The sequence below is a fragment of the Nematolebias whitei genome, chromosome 1, assembly GCF_014905685.2.
Source record: "Nematolebias whitei isolate Nwh7 chromosome 1, NemWhi1, whole genome shotgun sequence".
NCBI lineage: Eukaryota > Metazoa > Chordata > Actinopteri > Cyprinodontiformes > Rivulidae > Nematolebias > Nematolebias whitei.
Genome location: NC_056498.1, coordinates 18,994,571 through 19,010,375, shown reverse-complemented (window position 1 = coordinate 19,010,375; position 15,805 = coordinate 18,994,571). Strand labels below are relative to the sequence as shown.

Genomic DNA, 15,805 nt, shown 5'->3' with positions numbered 1-15,805 from the left:
CTCAAAGCTCTTTACACTACAATCTGTGCCCTCATTTACCCATTCATACAGCACTCTACTAGATCTCTACAAAGCTAGTTTAACAAATTATCCTAAAGAGACTAATCAGAGCTTTAACACATTCATACACCGATGGGACACACATAGGAGGCAACTAGGGGTTCAGTGTCTTGCCCAGGGACACTTGGGCATGTGAAGGCTGGTGAAGTCGAAATCCTAACTCTTGCATTGGAGGACGACTGCTCTAACCACTCAGCCACAGCCACTTTTATGGCATTTTAACTTCTGATCCAAGCTTCAGCTCTCACTCTCCATCTCCTTCCATAGTCGGGTCGTGAAGGCAACAAGCTCAGGAGAGAAACCCAGACATCCCTTTCCCCAACTACACTTTCCAGCTCATCTTAGTGGACACAGAGGCATTCTCAAGCCAGAGAAGATACACAATCACATCAGCGACTTCTGAGTCATCCCTGGGGCCTCTTACCAAAGCCCAAACAGCTTCTAAAGGGAGGCGTCCAGGAGGTTTAGATCAGGGAGGCCGTTCCTCCCTATCATCCTCTTCCAGATGACTGTCATTGCCCACATGGTAATTGAAGTCACCCAGTAGAACACTGGAATCACCAGATGGCGCCCCTTCTTAGACACCATCCAGAGACTCCCGAAAGGCTGGGTGATCTGAACAGATGTTAAGTGCACAAGTACAAATAACTGTCAGAACCACTCCTCCAGTAGCCCAGTGCCACAGAGAAACAATTATCTTCTTCACTGGGGAAAATTTCAACACTGAGAATTTCTGGTACTGCCCAACCTCCAACACAAGCTCTGGCTCCTTAACTCCCAGTGAGGTAACATTCCATATCCCTAGAGCTAGTCTATGCTGCCAAAAGTTGGCATGGCCAGGTACCCTCCCTTGTCTGCCACCTGGCATCCATTACACCCGATCTTGTTGGGTGCCCCATTCAGGTGGGGGGCCCACATGGCAGTGGTGTCATGTTCAATCTTCGAGCTTGGCCTGGCCAAGCCCCAGGTGTCAAATCTCTACCACCAAGTGTTTGCCAGTGAGCTACCCCCCAGGCTTGGCTCCAGAGAGGTACCCTGGTTTATCTTTTCCAGATGAAGTTTCCTGATGCATCTGTTGTTTGTCCATCAAGGGTTTTGGATCACTCTTAGTCTGACCCCTCCCCTGAGGCCTGTTTGTCATGGGAGACCCTATCAGCAGCTAATGACCCAGGCAACATAGCCCCCAGGATCACAGGGGTACTCAAACTCCTCCACCACATTAAGGTGGCGATTCTGTGGAAGGACTAAGGGGATTCTGCAGAGGGGTTAAGGTGGTGATTCGGCGGGGGGAGATTATGTGTTTAATAGGTGTTTAAATGAGTGTGATTTTACATTTTAAAAGGCAGACAGTCATGCAATTATCTGCTTCTCTGTGCATGTGTGTGTGTTTGTCTATTAGCAACATATTTTAAAACCATTACACAGATTATAATGAAAATTTCAACATGTACTCATTGATTACCAACTGTGTAAGGTTTGTAGTGAATTTCATTCAAGATGCCCACTACAGCTAATCAACTTTTGGGGATCAGTCATATTTGGTCAAACTGAACTACGCATATTTTTAGAATTCTGGCTGTATAAGCTACGTTTTGATAGCCAGATCATCTTGATATCATGAGCAGATCCAGTGAATGGCTTGATTTGTCTTGCTAATCGATATAACCCCTGGAAAATCGGTCGGAATTCTATTTTTTCCATACTCTTAAGAGGCTTTATTGATGTCATTTGAAAGAGGAAACTTTAAAACCACATTTGAATATAGGGATTTCCTAGTTTGAAAGAAAAATAGCTTTGCTAACATGCAAAAACTTTTGCAAAGATTTGAGTCTTTTCTGCTAAAAATCATGTTAGTTGTTGGTACTGCTAAGATAAGTGCTTCAAAACATTCTTTAAGATTTTTTTAAAAGACATTTCATTCAAGATGCCTATAAATAGTGCAATTATTTATCATATTTTGGCAAAATACAGTACACTTATAGCAAAATGTTCAACCAGTACATTTTAGTTACCTATATCTGTTTATATGATTCAGATGGATGTGGATGTGATGGGTCAAATTAGTTTTTTTTATGACAAATGCCAAGCTTTATAAATCAAACCATCTCCTATCTAATATACTGTACATCGATTTAAACTAATGGTCAAAATGTAACATCATTTAATAAAATTCCTTAATTCTTTAACAGTCCCACAAAAATGTCTAAAATGTCTGGAAAATGTATACCCAAACTAAATTAGATGTTGTTCTTGAACCCTTAAGAAGACAAGGAAAAGCTTAGTCACACTTGTAAACACTATGAATTATTTACCTGTGCTATCAAAATGACTGTACCTATAACTAGTATGTAGTTAGTACTCAGTGGATATTATTGGTTCTGGAGAGACCATAATTCAACCCAGTTTGGCAACAGAGGTGTCCATCAAAAGGGGAGGGCCTACACAACACTTTTGACACTGTGGTGTTTATTTCTGAAACTCCTTGTGGAATATAAGAGTCTATGTATTCAAATCTAAGTCAAAAGGTTAAGGAACCAAACAGTCGAGGCGTTCACTTAAATAGTTGCATATTTAACAACTCTTAGAAAAACTCAAAAACCTAAAAATGATAACAAATACATATAAAATGGGGAGGGGGAGGGGGGCAGTAAGCTGATTGTAACTGCTGCATTTTCATTTTCCGCACTGGTAATTGACTCAAATATAAACAGATTGCCTTTTTTTTTTTAAGTGGCAAGTGGAGCTTATACAACCCTAACCCTGAGTACCCAGTGAACATTTGGTTCTTCAAGGAGTGCTAATTTCATAATTAAAAAAGTTCTTGTACTACAACAATTAGAGATTAAATCCACAGAACATAAAAACTAACAACAAAACAAATTAAAAATGTTTTTGGTTTACAAATGTACAGTATAATATAGAAAAAGGGAAAATGTTATTAGGCAGCACGGTGGCGCAACTGGTAGAGCTGCTGCCTCTCAGCGAGCAGGTCCCTGGTTCAAACCCCAGTCCAGGGGCCTTTCTGGGTGGAGTTTGCATGTTCTCTCCGTGCATGCGTGGGTTTTCTCCGGGTACTCCGGTTTCCTCCCACAGTCCAAAAACATGCATGTTAGGCTGATTGGTAACTTTAAATTGTCCCTAGGTGTGAGTGAGAGAGTGAATGATTGTTTGTCTCGTTTGTCTCTATGTGGCCCTGCGATGGACTTGCGACCCGTCCAGGGTGTACCCCGCCCCTCGCACAGTGATTGCTGGACATGGGCACCAGCGACCCCCGTGACCCAAAATGGAATAAGCGGGTAAAGAAAATGGATGGATGGATGGATGGAAAATGTTATTAACTGGATAAAGATGCAGCAGCACCTTTGGTGAATTGGGTCCTGAATTTCTCTAAATCAGTGTAAACATTGAGCAAAATCTTTACATGTCCATTTGTTCAAAACAAAATAACAACAACAAAAAAACATTTATTCAATAGAATAATCGAATAAATGCAGCACGGTGGCGCAGTTGTTAGAACTGTTGTTTCTCAGTGAGAAGGTCACCAGGTCAAATCCCAGCCTGAGGCCTTTCTGGGTGGAGTTTGCATGTTCTCTCTGTGCGTCAGATTCTCCGGTTTCTTCCCACAGACCAAAAACATGCATGTTAGGCTGATTGGCAACTCTAAATTGTCCCTAGGTGTGAGTGAGAGAGTGAATGGTTGTTTGTCTCGTTTGTCTCTATGTGGCCCTGTGATGGACTGGAGACCTGTCCAGGGTGTCCCCCGCCTCTCACACAGTGATGGCTGGATATGGGCACTAGTGACCCCGTGACCCTAAAAGAAAGAAACGGGTAAATACAATGAATTACTGGGTAAACAAACTACCTAACATTGTTCTGCGTGTCTCAAAATGTGATCAACTCTTCAGTTGCTGTAAATAATCTAAGACTCTTACTGTTTAATAATGCATCTATTCTCCACCTCCTCCTTATTGTTCTTCATCTCTTCAATGTTTGCGCTTCACTTCTTATTTGTGTCGTCTGTCTGTGTCCTTCCCCAGTCGCTCTTTTTGCACCCTCCTGCATGTGCTCTCCTTCATCCACGTCTGGTCCCATTAATAAATCAGTAGGGATGAATATCTTACACTCTGACTATAACAGCGTGTGGCTTTTCCCCATTTCTGTGCAGACCTGAGAGTGTGTGGTTTTTGTTTCCCTATCGTAAAATCACTGTGCTCATACACGTGCACTGACTGCTTTTTGACCCAGAGGCACTCCTCACATGAGTGGATAAGAGAGAGCTGCAGGGCAAAACGACACAAGTCTGGTGCAACACACCACCCTTAGCAAGACAAAGCAATAAAAGGTAAAAACTGCTCATCTTCCTGTACATTTGAAATGTTCTTATGGATTTTGTACAAGTGAATCATTGTTTAATGTAAAAAAAAGCTTTGTAATAAAGTTTTGGTGAGGATGGATACGAGTTACAAGATGCAAGAAAACATGCGGGTCTTTATTTAATGAAGGTGTGAAGCTTCTTGGAGAATACAACAGTTGCTTTCACAAATTAAACTGTCTGCTTAGTGTCACTGTTTAGTTTTGTAGTGCAACATAATCATATTGAAATTATTTCTAAAACAGGTGAGGCTTTTTCCCTCCTGATAAAGACAAGCGAGATTGAGCAGTTTGTTATCTAACTACAGTTTACAAACTTAATGCTGAACAATATGATCAGAATTTGGTGCAAATATGGATGGCAATACTGTATTTTCTGCCGTAAACGTTGCACCGCCCTATAAGTCGCATCAGTCCAAATATGTCTAATAAAGTGGAACAATCCATAAATACATTGCTTCGCCATATACGTTGCATCTATTATGCGTCACTGCTGACACGTTGCGTTTGTTACGCATCACCGCTGACAACCCGGAAATGTGGGCCGGTGTTGTGCCAAAAATTGATTGGCTGCCAAATGGCGGCCGCAAGAACGTGCATGGGAGGACTTTAACGAAAATTTAACAGGATTAACACTTAAAAACAATTATTCGTTTGCTCGAAATTATAGTAAAGGTGTGTCTCAGTCTAACGTTTGCTTAATAAATGCACTTTGACGGTCAAATCAGCTGCATTTCAAAAGCCGATACGCAGAAGTAAGCACGTGCACGGACGAGTCGCTATGCAAATTTAACAAGTTAACCACCTAAAAACAATTATTTGTTTTCTCGACTTTATAGCAAAGGTGTGTCTCAGTTGAACTTTTACTTAATAAAAGGACTTTATTGGTCAAATCAGCTGTATTTCAAAAGTATTCGCTGCCTCGGTGCTCCGGGAGCGCGCAGAGGGAGGAAATCAGGAAGGAGGAATGCTGCGCGTTTCTTTGAAATTTAACAAGATAAGCACCTAAAATAATTATTTGTTTGCTCAACATTTTAGAAAAGGTGTGTCTCAGTTGAACTTTTACTTAATAAATGCACTTCAATGGTCAAATTAGCTGCATTTCACCGGGGCGGCGCAGCAAAATGAAGCTGATTTGACGGTTGCTCCAGGCAAGCTGGACGAAGGTGGGAGTTTATGGCAAGCCAATTGTGTCATTAATAGCTGGTGAAGATTCTCTGTCATCCAGGACATGGTTCAAAAAAGTTTGATACAAAAATAATGAAGTACAATAATCAAGTATAATGTAAAGTATAATAAATAAAGTCCAATTGTTTTGGTCTTGAACTTTTTTGAATTTGTCATTATAGCCACTTTTACCTATTACATGACGCAACAGCATGTCTTACTACTCTTCTGCCATCTAGTGGTTGAAAAATGGTACTGTTCTTTTTTTTTTTCAGTCAGAATGAATGAAAACGGTCATATCTCAGCCAAAAATCCATCCATCCATCCATCCATTTTCTTTACCCGCTTATTCCATTTATGGGTCACGGGGGTCGCTGGTGCCCATGTCCAGCAATCACTGTGCGAGGGGCGGGGTACACCCTGGACGGGTCGCAAGTCCATCACAGGGCCACATAGAGACAAACAACCATTCACTCTCTCACTCACACCTAGGGACAATTTAGAGTTACCAATCAGCCTAACATGCATGTTTTTGGACTGTGGGAGGAAACCGGAGTACCCGGAGAAAACCCACGCATGCACGGAGAGAACATGCAAACTCCACCCAGAAAGGCCTCTGGACCGGGGTTTGAACCAAGGACCTGCTCGCTGAGAGGCAGCAGCTCTACCAGTTGCGCCACCGTGCTGCCTCAGCCAAAAATCAGTTTATAAAAATGGAAAACAATCCATAAATACTTTGTATATCACTTTGGCGTATAAGTCGCAGGGCATGTAAATTATGCAAAAAACCCACGACTTATACAGCTAAAAATACAGAAACATCGATAATATAAATAAAAATCATCCAACCAGTGCAGTAAAATTTGACCTCTTGGTTTGTTTCATTATTTCCATCTTTCTTGAATGAACACCTTCAACAAGACATGGCTAGAGATATTTTAGTATTATGCAGTAAAAAATACCAGATGGTAAACTAGAACATATAGAATTCTACATCGTTCTACCAGCAACATGACACCATCCATCCATCATCTTTGCCCACTTCTTCCTTTCTGGGTTGCTGGTGCTTGTGTCCAGCAGTCACTGTGCCAGATGTGGGGTACAAATTGAATAGGTCACAAGTCCATCAAAGGGCCACAGAAGCGGGACAAAGAAACATGCACACTCCAACATTTTTCAGTCAGGTCATCTGGACAGTTTCTTTTTTTTTTTGTGCTGAAACGTTTCACCTTCGATCCGGAAGGCTTCATCAGTCAAGGAAACACACAACAAAACTGATTCTTCTCCCAACCCTTACTCCAAAGTGTAACAAACCAGTTCTGCTTGTGATAAGATTGTTTCAGCACACAAAAAAGAAACTGTCCAGATGACCTGACTGAAAAATGTTGGATTGTATACCTGGATTATTGAGCATGGACTTTGTTGTTTTCAACCAGTTTGACAAAACATGCACACTCTCAGCTAGGGACAATTTAGAGTTACCAATTAGCTTAGCATGCATGTTTTTGCATGAGCCAGAAAGGTCCTCGTCTGGGATTTGATCCTACAACCTTCTCCCTGAGAGGCAACAGCTCTACCAACTGCACCACCGTTGCCATCTAACATGACGCCTGGACGTTTTCCCAATCTATGAAAATATTTCAGATGTCAAACATTAATTAGCTTTGATTATGACTGAAATTCTGTAATAATTCAAATTATTTAAGGGTAGATTCCACAATCTAAAAAAAAAAAAAAAGACTTTTGGAGGTAAAGAAAATGAAAAATAAACAAGCAAACTAAAATTTAAACTCAAAAACATAAGACAAGAAGAGAATGATGAGCAGCCACAGTGTGTCGTGGAGTCATGGGAGTGTTGTCATGACAACACCGAGGAATCTGCACTTCTGCTGTAAAGTGGAACTGGCTGTGCCTCTGAAAATAGTATGAAAGAGAAACAACAAGGAGGAGGCAGAGAGAGAGAGAGAGAGAATAAAATCAAGGATAAAAAGAAGAGAAAAGGGAACTGTAGACATCTCAGTGAAAACTTTAAAACTTCTATGTAGGCCTGAAGAAGATTTATCACACTGTGACACCTGTGCTTAAAACAGCACATTAGAGTTTAGGGAGCAGGACTAAAATAACTTCCTCTGAAAGGTGAGTTCAGATCAAAATCTGAGATAAGATTAAATTAATTCAGAACACACCAGTGACAATTTGCAGCCACACAAATTACTCATCAGAGGCTAGCTGCTAGTGTTAGTGTTAGTGGCATGACAAAGTTAGCATTATCAATGAAAGCATGACTCTCTTCAGACAAATTATAGCAGCAGCTCCAAAGCTTATTTATTGCCATGCCCTAGTCCAGAAAAAAAAAAAGGCTATTATAAAGACACGGTTGAGATGTATAGTTTAAATGAATAAAAAGAGATATCCAGTCTCTCACCCTAAAACTTCTCAAAACTGAGCTATAAGCAGGACAAAAGCTGCATCACTGTCGAGGGACCAACTATTATCATAACATTTTAAATTTAAAGACAAATCTATAGGCACATTTAATACAAAACCATGGTACACAGTCCCCTGCATAAAGCCCAAGTTGGCCTCACATAATTAGGAGGGCGTGCGATGCCTGAGCTAGCACCTCTCTCTGTGACGCCTGTTCCTGTTAAAGCCACAAGAGGCTGAGAGATGAAGTGACAAACCATCCAGTACTCTGCAGAACCGCATACATATTGGTTCTAGACTGGACATTACGAGGTCTATGACGGTTGAGAAGGAGGACATTTCATTTAGAATTAAAACTGCTGTACACAGTTTTTGGACATTAACAGTGCGTCGCCACTTTTTACAGTACATGTTCAAGGAAGAGCACGTCACCGAATGGCGACAGTTAGGTATGCTTATGCAGGATTAACCAGATTAGTACTTGTAATAAAAAGATGCTTAAGCACCCACTGAGAAGGGAGTTCACACTTTAAAATGATTTATATTGGATTTATATTTATAACTGACTGGTCTATTGTACACCGGTCACGTCTTTAACTACGTTACTTTGTTTCCTCCATTCACTGTTTTAATCGCTGAGGTAGTAATTACAGTTGTAATAAGATAAGACTTTATCCCTCTGATCCAAAGCTGATTGGATCCTGTTTGTAAAGACGTGCAGAGAGGTTGAACCAAACCAAATGTCCAACCCCCCCACTAGTCAGGCTAAAGCACCCATGCATTTCAGAAGGGAGGAGGAAATCAGTTGACTTCGTTTGCTCTTTGAACCTAAATGAAGTGGCAAGCTGTTCAACTCTCCATCCCAGGTGGTTCGGCTATGATCAGCTAAAAATGTTACGGCTCCTTCTGCTCTGTAAGCTTAGGTGCAGACTCGCACAGACGTCTTGCACCGTCCTCACCAGGATTAGTCTGTCTCAACCTGCGATCCAACCTCTCACCCCCTCCCCTCCCCTGATGCTCCACAGAATAAAATATATAATCACAACTAATTAGCTTGGCACAGGAACTATAGGAAATGATGAGCAATGATTGAATGCATGACAAAATAGATGGTATATAACATATAATACAAAGTTTATTAAGTTCAATGAAAACTAGCGGGTGATGCATAATTTTGTCAAAACTTAGAAGACATGAGACGCATATATGAGACTATCGATATTTTAATATGGGCTTAGCAATTTGTTGAAAGAATGCACGTTGCATTTTACGCAAAGTTTAAGGGGAAAAAAAAAAAGATCTTGTAAAATCTGTTAGTTACGGTGGCCCTGAGGTGTAAATGAACAACATTTGAAAAAAAAAAACCAAAAAAACCCAGAATTATATTTAAAAAAATGAAATTACATTTGAAAAAACACAACAAAAACACAACACTTAAAAAATGATGGAATTACATTAAGCCAAAGCAGAAATGGCCAAAGTGGAAGTGGAAAAAAAAAACCCAACAGAATTAAATTTGAAAAAACGGAATTACATTAAGCGAAACTGGAAGTGGTGGTGCAGGGGTTTTAGTGTTGTTGTTTTTAACTTTATTAACAACATAAAACAGAACAACAGGACAATGTACAGTAGTGTGGGGAGTGGTGGCGCAGAGGTTAGAGAGGTGGGCCTGTGATCCGAAGATCGCCGGTTCATGCCCCGGACCCGACAACATCAAAATTGTGGGTGGGGTAGGTGAAGCACCCACACTTGCCCCCACCCTCATTCACCCCACTCTGGGCCCATGAGCAAGGCCCTTAACCCCCCATCTGCTCCCTAAACTGGTCCCTCTTGAAAATGAGTTCTCGTGGCTCAATGAGACAACCTGGATAAACAAAGGGTAAATGAAAAATAATAAATAAAAAAAAAACAGTAGTCATTCCTGCTATTCAGTGCCTTTTGAGTCCCCATGCCATAATGTGGTATATTATGTTTAACGATGGGCTAATATTTATTTTATTAATCTCATCCTACATGTTTGACTCCCCTCTACCATAAAACACAAACATATGTACACAAGATGAATTTATTTAAAATATTTAAATCTAAATTTAAATGCAACTTGGGTTTACAGTCATGTCCCATTTCATGCTTCCTGAAATTAAGTTAGTATTCTAATAACAATTAAAAAAAGTCATAAAAAAATTAATAGTACTATTTATAATAATTCTCAACCAATGACATTTTTACGATATCAAAATATTTTTTAATACTTAAATTATTAAAAATAAATTGAGTCTCAGATTCAACTGTCCACCCTGTTACTCTAAAATACCTGTCACTCCCGGTTTGGCTTAATGTAATTCTGGTTTTTAAAATGTAATTCCGTTTTTTTCAGCGCTTCCACTTTGGCCACTTCCACTTTGGCTTAATGTAATTCCGTTTTTTTCAAATAATCAGTTTTTTCCAAATGTTGTGTTTCTCTTGTGTTTAATCAAATGCAATTTTGTTTTTTGAAATGTAATTGCATTTTTTCAAATGTTGTACATTTACACCTCAGAGCCACCGTAAGTTGGTGCTTAAGTTAGTGCTTGAAGTACGGTTTGGGAATGACTAAGCTACTACAGCACCATATTTTAGCTGGACATCGGTGAAACTGACTGAGTTAAAGCAATTTTTATGCTTGATAAAGTTGATTAGATAAAGTAATAAGTTGTGCATCTGACACTTATGTATTACTTCATTATTAAGATACATTGAAATCTGCCCAGATGATCATAAGATTTACTAAAACAGACAAATGATGCACCGCCACCACCATACACAAACAATTACATGATCACTCTCTTTCATGATGACAGTCAATAATAAGAGTCCATTTATAAAAACATCAGCTGTACAGTTTTTTTTTCTTCCTGAATAGCAGACTGGGATTACACAAATTAATTGTTTTACTGCTTAATTGTCTGATGTTTATAGAAATGTAGTTTATCTTGATCAATCTCTAACATGGCAGCAACTTTTAAAACAACAAAAGCCTTATACTAGAGTCAGTAGCTTCTTTAACGAAACGGTTCTGCAATATGGCTCCAAAGACGAGCCTCTCTGTAAACTGTCTCTAATATTCTATAAGCCACCATTTGAGCCACTTCTATCCATCCATCCATCCATTATCTTTACCCGCTTATTCCATTTTGGGTCACGGGGGTCGCCGGTACTCATGTCCAGCAATCACTGTGCGAGTGGCGGGGTACACCCTGGACGGGTCGCAAGTCCATCACAGGGACACTTAGAGAGACAAACGAGACAAACAACCATTCACTCTCTAACTCACACCTAGGGACAATTTAGAGTTACCAATCAGTCTAACATGCATGTTTTTGGTCTGTGGGAGGAAACCGGAGTACCCGGAGAAAACCCACGCATGCACGGAGAGAACATGCAAACTCCACCCAGAAAGGCTCCTGGACCGGGGTTTGAACCAAGGACCTGCTCGCTGAGAGGCAGCAGCTCTACCAGTTGCACCACCATGCTGCCCCTGTTGGATGCTGTCTATCATGTTGCACTGAGATTCATAACTGGCTGTAACTACTGTACCCACCATTGATCCCTGTATTCACTGGTTAACTGGACATCATTAACTTCACGCAGACTCTCTCACTGGTACATTTTCATCTTTAAATCACTTCTTGGTCTGCTGCCTTCATACATCTCCTCCTACATGTCTCTACATGAGTGCAGCTACAGCGTGCGCTCTCAGGACATTATTACCTGCAGTGTCCCCTCAATGAGGGTTGAACTAGGCAAAAGATGCCAAAACACCAAAAACACAACCATGGGAAACAACGTGCAACTGATGAGAGCGAGTTCTGTCTCTGGTAAGAATGACTTTAGTTTTAATTAGGCCTTAATCAAACTTTAACTTTAAGAAAGTAAATAGCTATTTGAGATGATCAATGCTCAGTGTTAAAAAGACTATGTGTCTTCTGTTCATCCATTCACTGTCTCCTTAGATAGAGAACTTTACTAATTGGCTTTTATGTTTGTGAATGTTCCTGTAAAGTGCCCTGAGACAACTTTGTTGTGAATTGGCGCTATATAAATAAACTGAATTGAATTTCATACTTCATTAATAAAAACTGTGCAACAAAAAAAAGGCCTACTTGTCTGTTAGTCCGATAATTTTGTTTACTCTTTCTGGATAACTGGGGTTGTGCCTCCTCTGAGCCTTCTGTGACACAATAAATTATAAACAAGAGCATCTTTTACAGTAAATCTAGAGCCGACTGACAGTCTGTGAGCGCGTAGCTTTGCAAACAACAAAGTATGGCAACACAGTGAAACAGAGCTAATGTTTAATTCCCTGTCAGGATGACTCTGGTTTGCTTGGTGAGTCTGGGAAGCTCTCTGCTTGGTTGTAAGCCAAATATCATTTAACAAAAGCACTGAGCTGAACCAACCGCAGCATTAAATATTAAAAAAATGAGCGGGACGATCTGCCAGCTGCATGGCACATGTGTAAATAAACTAAAAAAAACATTTTGGTTTGTTTGGTGCTACCCAGAGCCCTGTAAAGAGAGAGTTGCGACACTCCCATAGACTCCCATAGAAAGAATGGAATGCGGAAGTCACGTGGGTCATGAAGCGGCAAAGAGTTCCAAACAGCAGCGGGTTCAGCATTGAACGTAGTTCATTCTCCGTGTTTTCCCGGTAAGTTAATGCAAATACGACACTTTTTCTCCATTGTGAAGCGTTATCTGACTGTTCTGTACCACAATTTATCAACATTAATACTTCATGTCGCCAGTTTTAGTTAATGAAACATGTTAAATTGCTAGTTGTGTTTTAACTGCAGCTGCTCTGCAACATGACAGTTTAAACGGGTCTATTTCTAATTCAGCGTTTTAAAATATCCATTACTGCTTACATTTTGAAAGGTGGTCTTTTTTAATTTATGGTAATTCCAGTTACTGAACTCAACTAGAAAATATTTGGCCTTTTTTCCTGAGAGATTCATTCAACCTTTATTTCTACAGGTAAATCCCATTGAGCCTCGAGGATTCATTTACAAGAGAGACCTGATTTAACAAAGAAAGATGACAACATGACAACAAGATTGACGTAATTTAGTTAAAGTTATAGATCATTTGTCAAAGACTGCAGCATAAATTGTGACATTATCATTAAAGAAAAACGTGATTGTGGAGATGAGTCAATGTTTTCATGTTTTCCAGGTAAACCAGAGGAGAATGACTTCATGAACTGAATGTTGCATTCAAAGTATCACAAAGGTACAAGATCTCATTTTCTGTCTTCTATTAATCAGTAACAGCTGAATCAAGATGTTTGAATAAAATTACTTTAACACCATAACCTTCACAAAGTTGGTATTTACTGCAGGACTGTTCATTTACATTAGTTTTATATTATTAGTTTAGTGTTTGGTAATCATGGGTCAAGTTGAGATGAGACTCTTTCAAGACAGAACAAGAAATAAGAATTATTACAAGAATATATCAGCATCAATAAACTGTAGGACAGCAACAAAACACTTATTAAACTATCACAGGTACATTGAGATGGAGCTGGAAGTTATTCTTCATGCCAGTTGTCTTCATCTGATCTTTTGTAAAAATATGCCAATTTATTTTCCATTAACATTTTTCTTGGCAGGACTGAGTTAATTTTCTTGTCTGTGAGTTTCTTCTGTCCTGCTTATGTATTTTTTGTGTTCTAATTGTTCCCTCAGGTTTTTCATCTCTATTCCCTGACTGCCTGTTGATCCATCCTCCTGGTCCTGTTGATCCTGGATCATCAGATCCTGACACGTTCCCGTCCTCTGAGGACACATTTTCATCTTTCCCTCATCTCACTCGCCTCCTTTCTGTTTCTTCCTCAGTCTCTGAAATTACAACGTCCATCCATCCATCCATTTTCTTTACCCGCTTATTCCATTTTGGGTCACGGGGGTCGCTGGTGCCCATGTCCAGCAATCACTGTGCGAGGGGCGGGGTACACCCTGGACGGGTCGCAAGTCCATCACAGGGACACATAGAGACAAACGAGACAAACAACCATTCACTCTCTCACTCATACCTAGGGACAATTTAGAGTTACCAATCAGCCTAACATGCATGTTTTTGGACTGTGGGAGGAAACTGGAGCACCCGGAGAAAACCCACGCATGCACGGAGAGAACATGCAAACTCCACCCAGAAAGGCCCCTGGACCGGGGTTTGAACCGGGGACCTGCTCGCTGAGAGGCAGCAGCTCTACCAGTTGCGCCACCGTGCTGCCCGAAATTACAACGTCACTGTTAGAATGAAGATTATTGTTCAATAAAAAATATGACATGTCTTATTTAACACTGTTCGTACCAAAGTTTAATTTAGAACAACATGTGTGATCACTGGTCAGATCACTGGTCAGTGGAAGTTCTGCTGTTCTTCTCATCTGGTTCTGGTCCATGAACAACTGGTTGAACCTCCTTCAGTCTCACACGTCCTCACTGTGTCTCTGTGAACTGTCCTCTCTCTACATGGAGGACAAGGTGGAGCATTATCATGCAGAGAACATCAGAAACAGTTTTATAACAGGAGTTACTCTGATCTTTTTTAACGTGTGTAACGTTATAAAACACTGACATGGCTATATTGATCATTGTATTGCATATACATTTTTTTTCTAACAAATATGTGTTTGCAGTCTCGTTTCCTTCTAAAATTTAATGATAAATGTATCAGCTGCTTCTAAAAATGCTTTGATAAAATGCATAGTCTGTGAAATAATCAGTAATCGGTTCAGTAATCAGTTCGTTACTGCTCAATAATTACTGAAAGACGTCAGGTAAAGTAAGAAAAGTCGATTTTTGTGTTATGTTGCACCAGCAGCCGCTCAAACTGACTGACAGCGATGAGCTGTTTGGAACTACTGGGAGCTGCATGAACCACGTGACCGCGTATCGGCGAGTTCAAAGAGTGTCGCAACTCTCTCTTTACAGGGCTCTGGTGCTACCTAAACAGCAGGTAAATGTCTACATGTGTTGGTGTGCCTGGTGATAAGCCATAGCAAAACAGTTGATCAAAAATGTTCTCTATGTTTGTTTTGTCTGGATTTTGAAGAATCCTACTTAAAAATAAATTGAACAAAACATAAAAAGGAGTAGACAGGATGATTTTTATTTCCTCCATCTTTTTCTCTTTTTCCTGTAAAAAGCAGCTGCACTGTGGAGCTGCTGATTTGGTTTCTTCTAAAGAATTTAAATGTTTATTAGTCTGAATATCAAGATGATGAGTACAAGATGAGGAAAGGCAGGTTAAAGTTCACAGCGGGCAACAACAATGTGCTTATTGTATAAAACCACACCATCTCTGTACTGAGGAGAAATGTAGAGAAACTGTTAACAACTTTTACATGGAGTGGAACACATGCAGCATGAGCCCATCCATCCATCCATCCATCCATCCATCCATCCATCCATCCATCCATCCATACAGTCATTCAGTCATTCATTCAACCTTTATTTAGACAGGTAAATCCCATTGAGCCTCGAGGACTCATTTACAAGAGAGACCATCCATTCATCCGTCCATCTGTCCATTTGTCCAGCCATCCGTCCACACATCCATTTGTCCTTCCATCTGTCTGCCCATCCATCCATTCATCCATTTGTCCATCCATCCATCCATCCATCCATCCAACCACCCGCCCTTCAATCCATCTGTCCATCCATCCAGTAGTCCATCCATCCATTCATCCTTCAGTCCATCCATTCATCCGTCTGTCCATCCATCCATCCATC

At 40.3% G+C, this 15,805-nt stretch overlaps 1 protein-coding gene across 1 annotated transcript in view; it reads right to left on the bottom strand.

The window, feature by feature from the left end:
• Positions 1–501: 501 nt before the first annotated feature.
• Positions 502–15,805, bottom strand: part of htr2cl1 (5-hydroxytryptamine (serotonin) receptor 2C, G protein-coupled-like 1) — a 93,555-nt gene continuing 78,251 nt past the window's right edge. The window contains exon 6 of the mRNA XM_037688324.1: positions 502–675. Within this exon, the coding sequence (XP_037544252.1) occupies positions 502–675 (174 nt within the window). The remainder of the gene's footprint in view (positions 676–15,805) is intronic.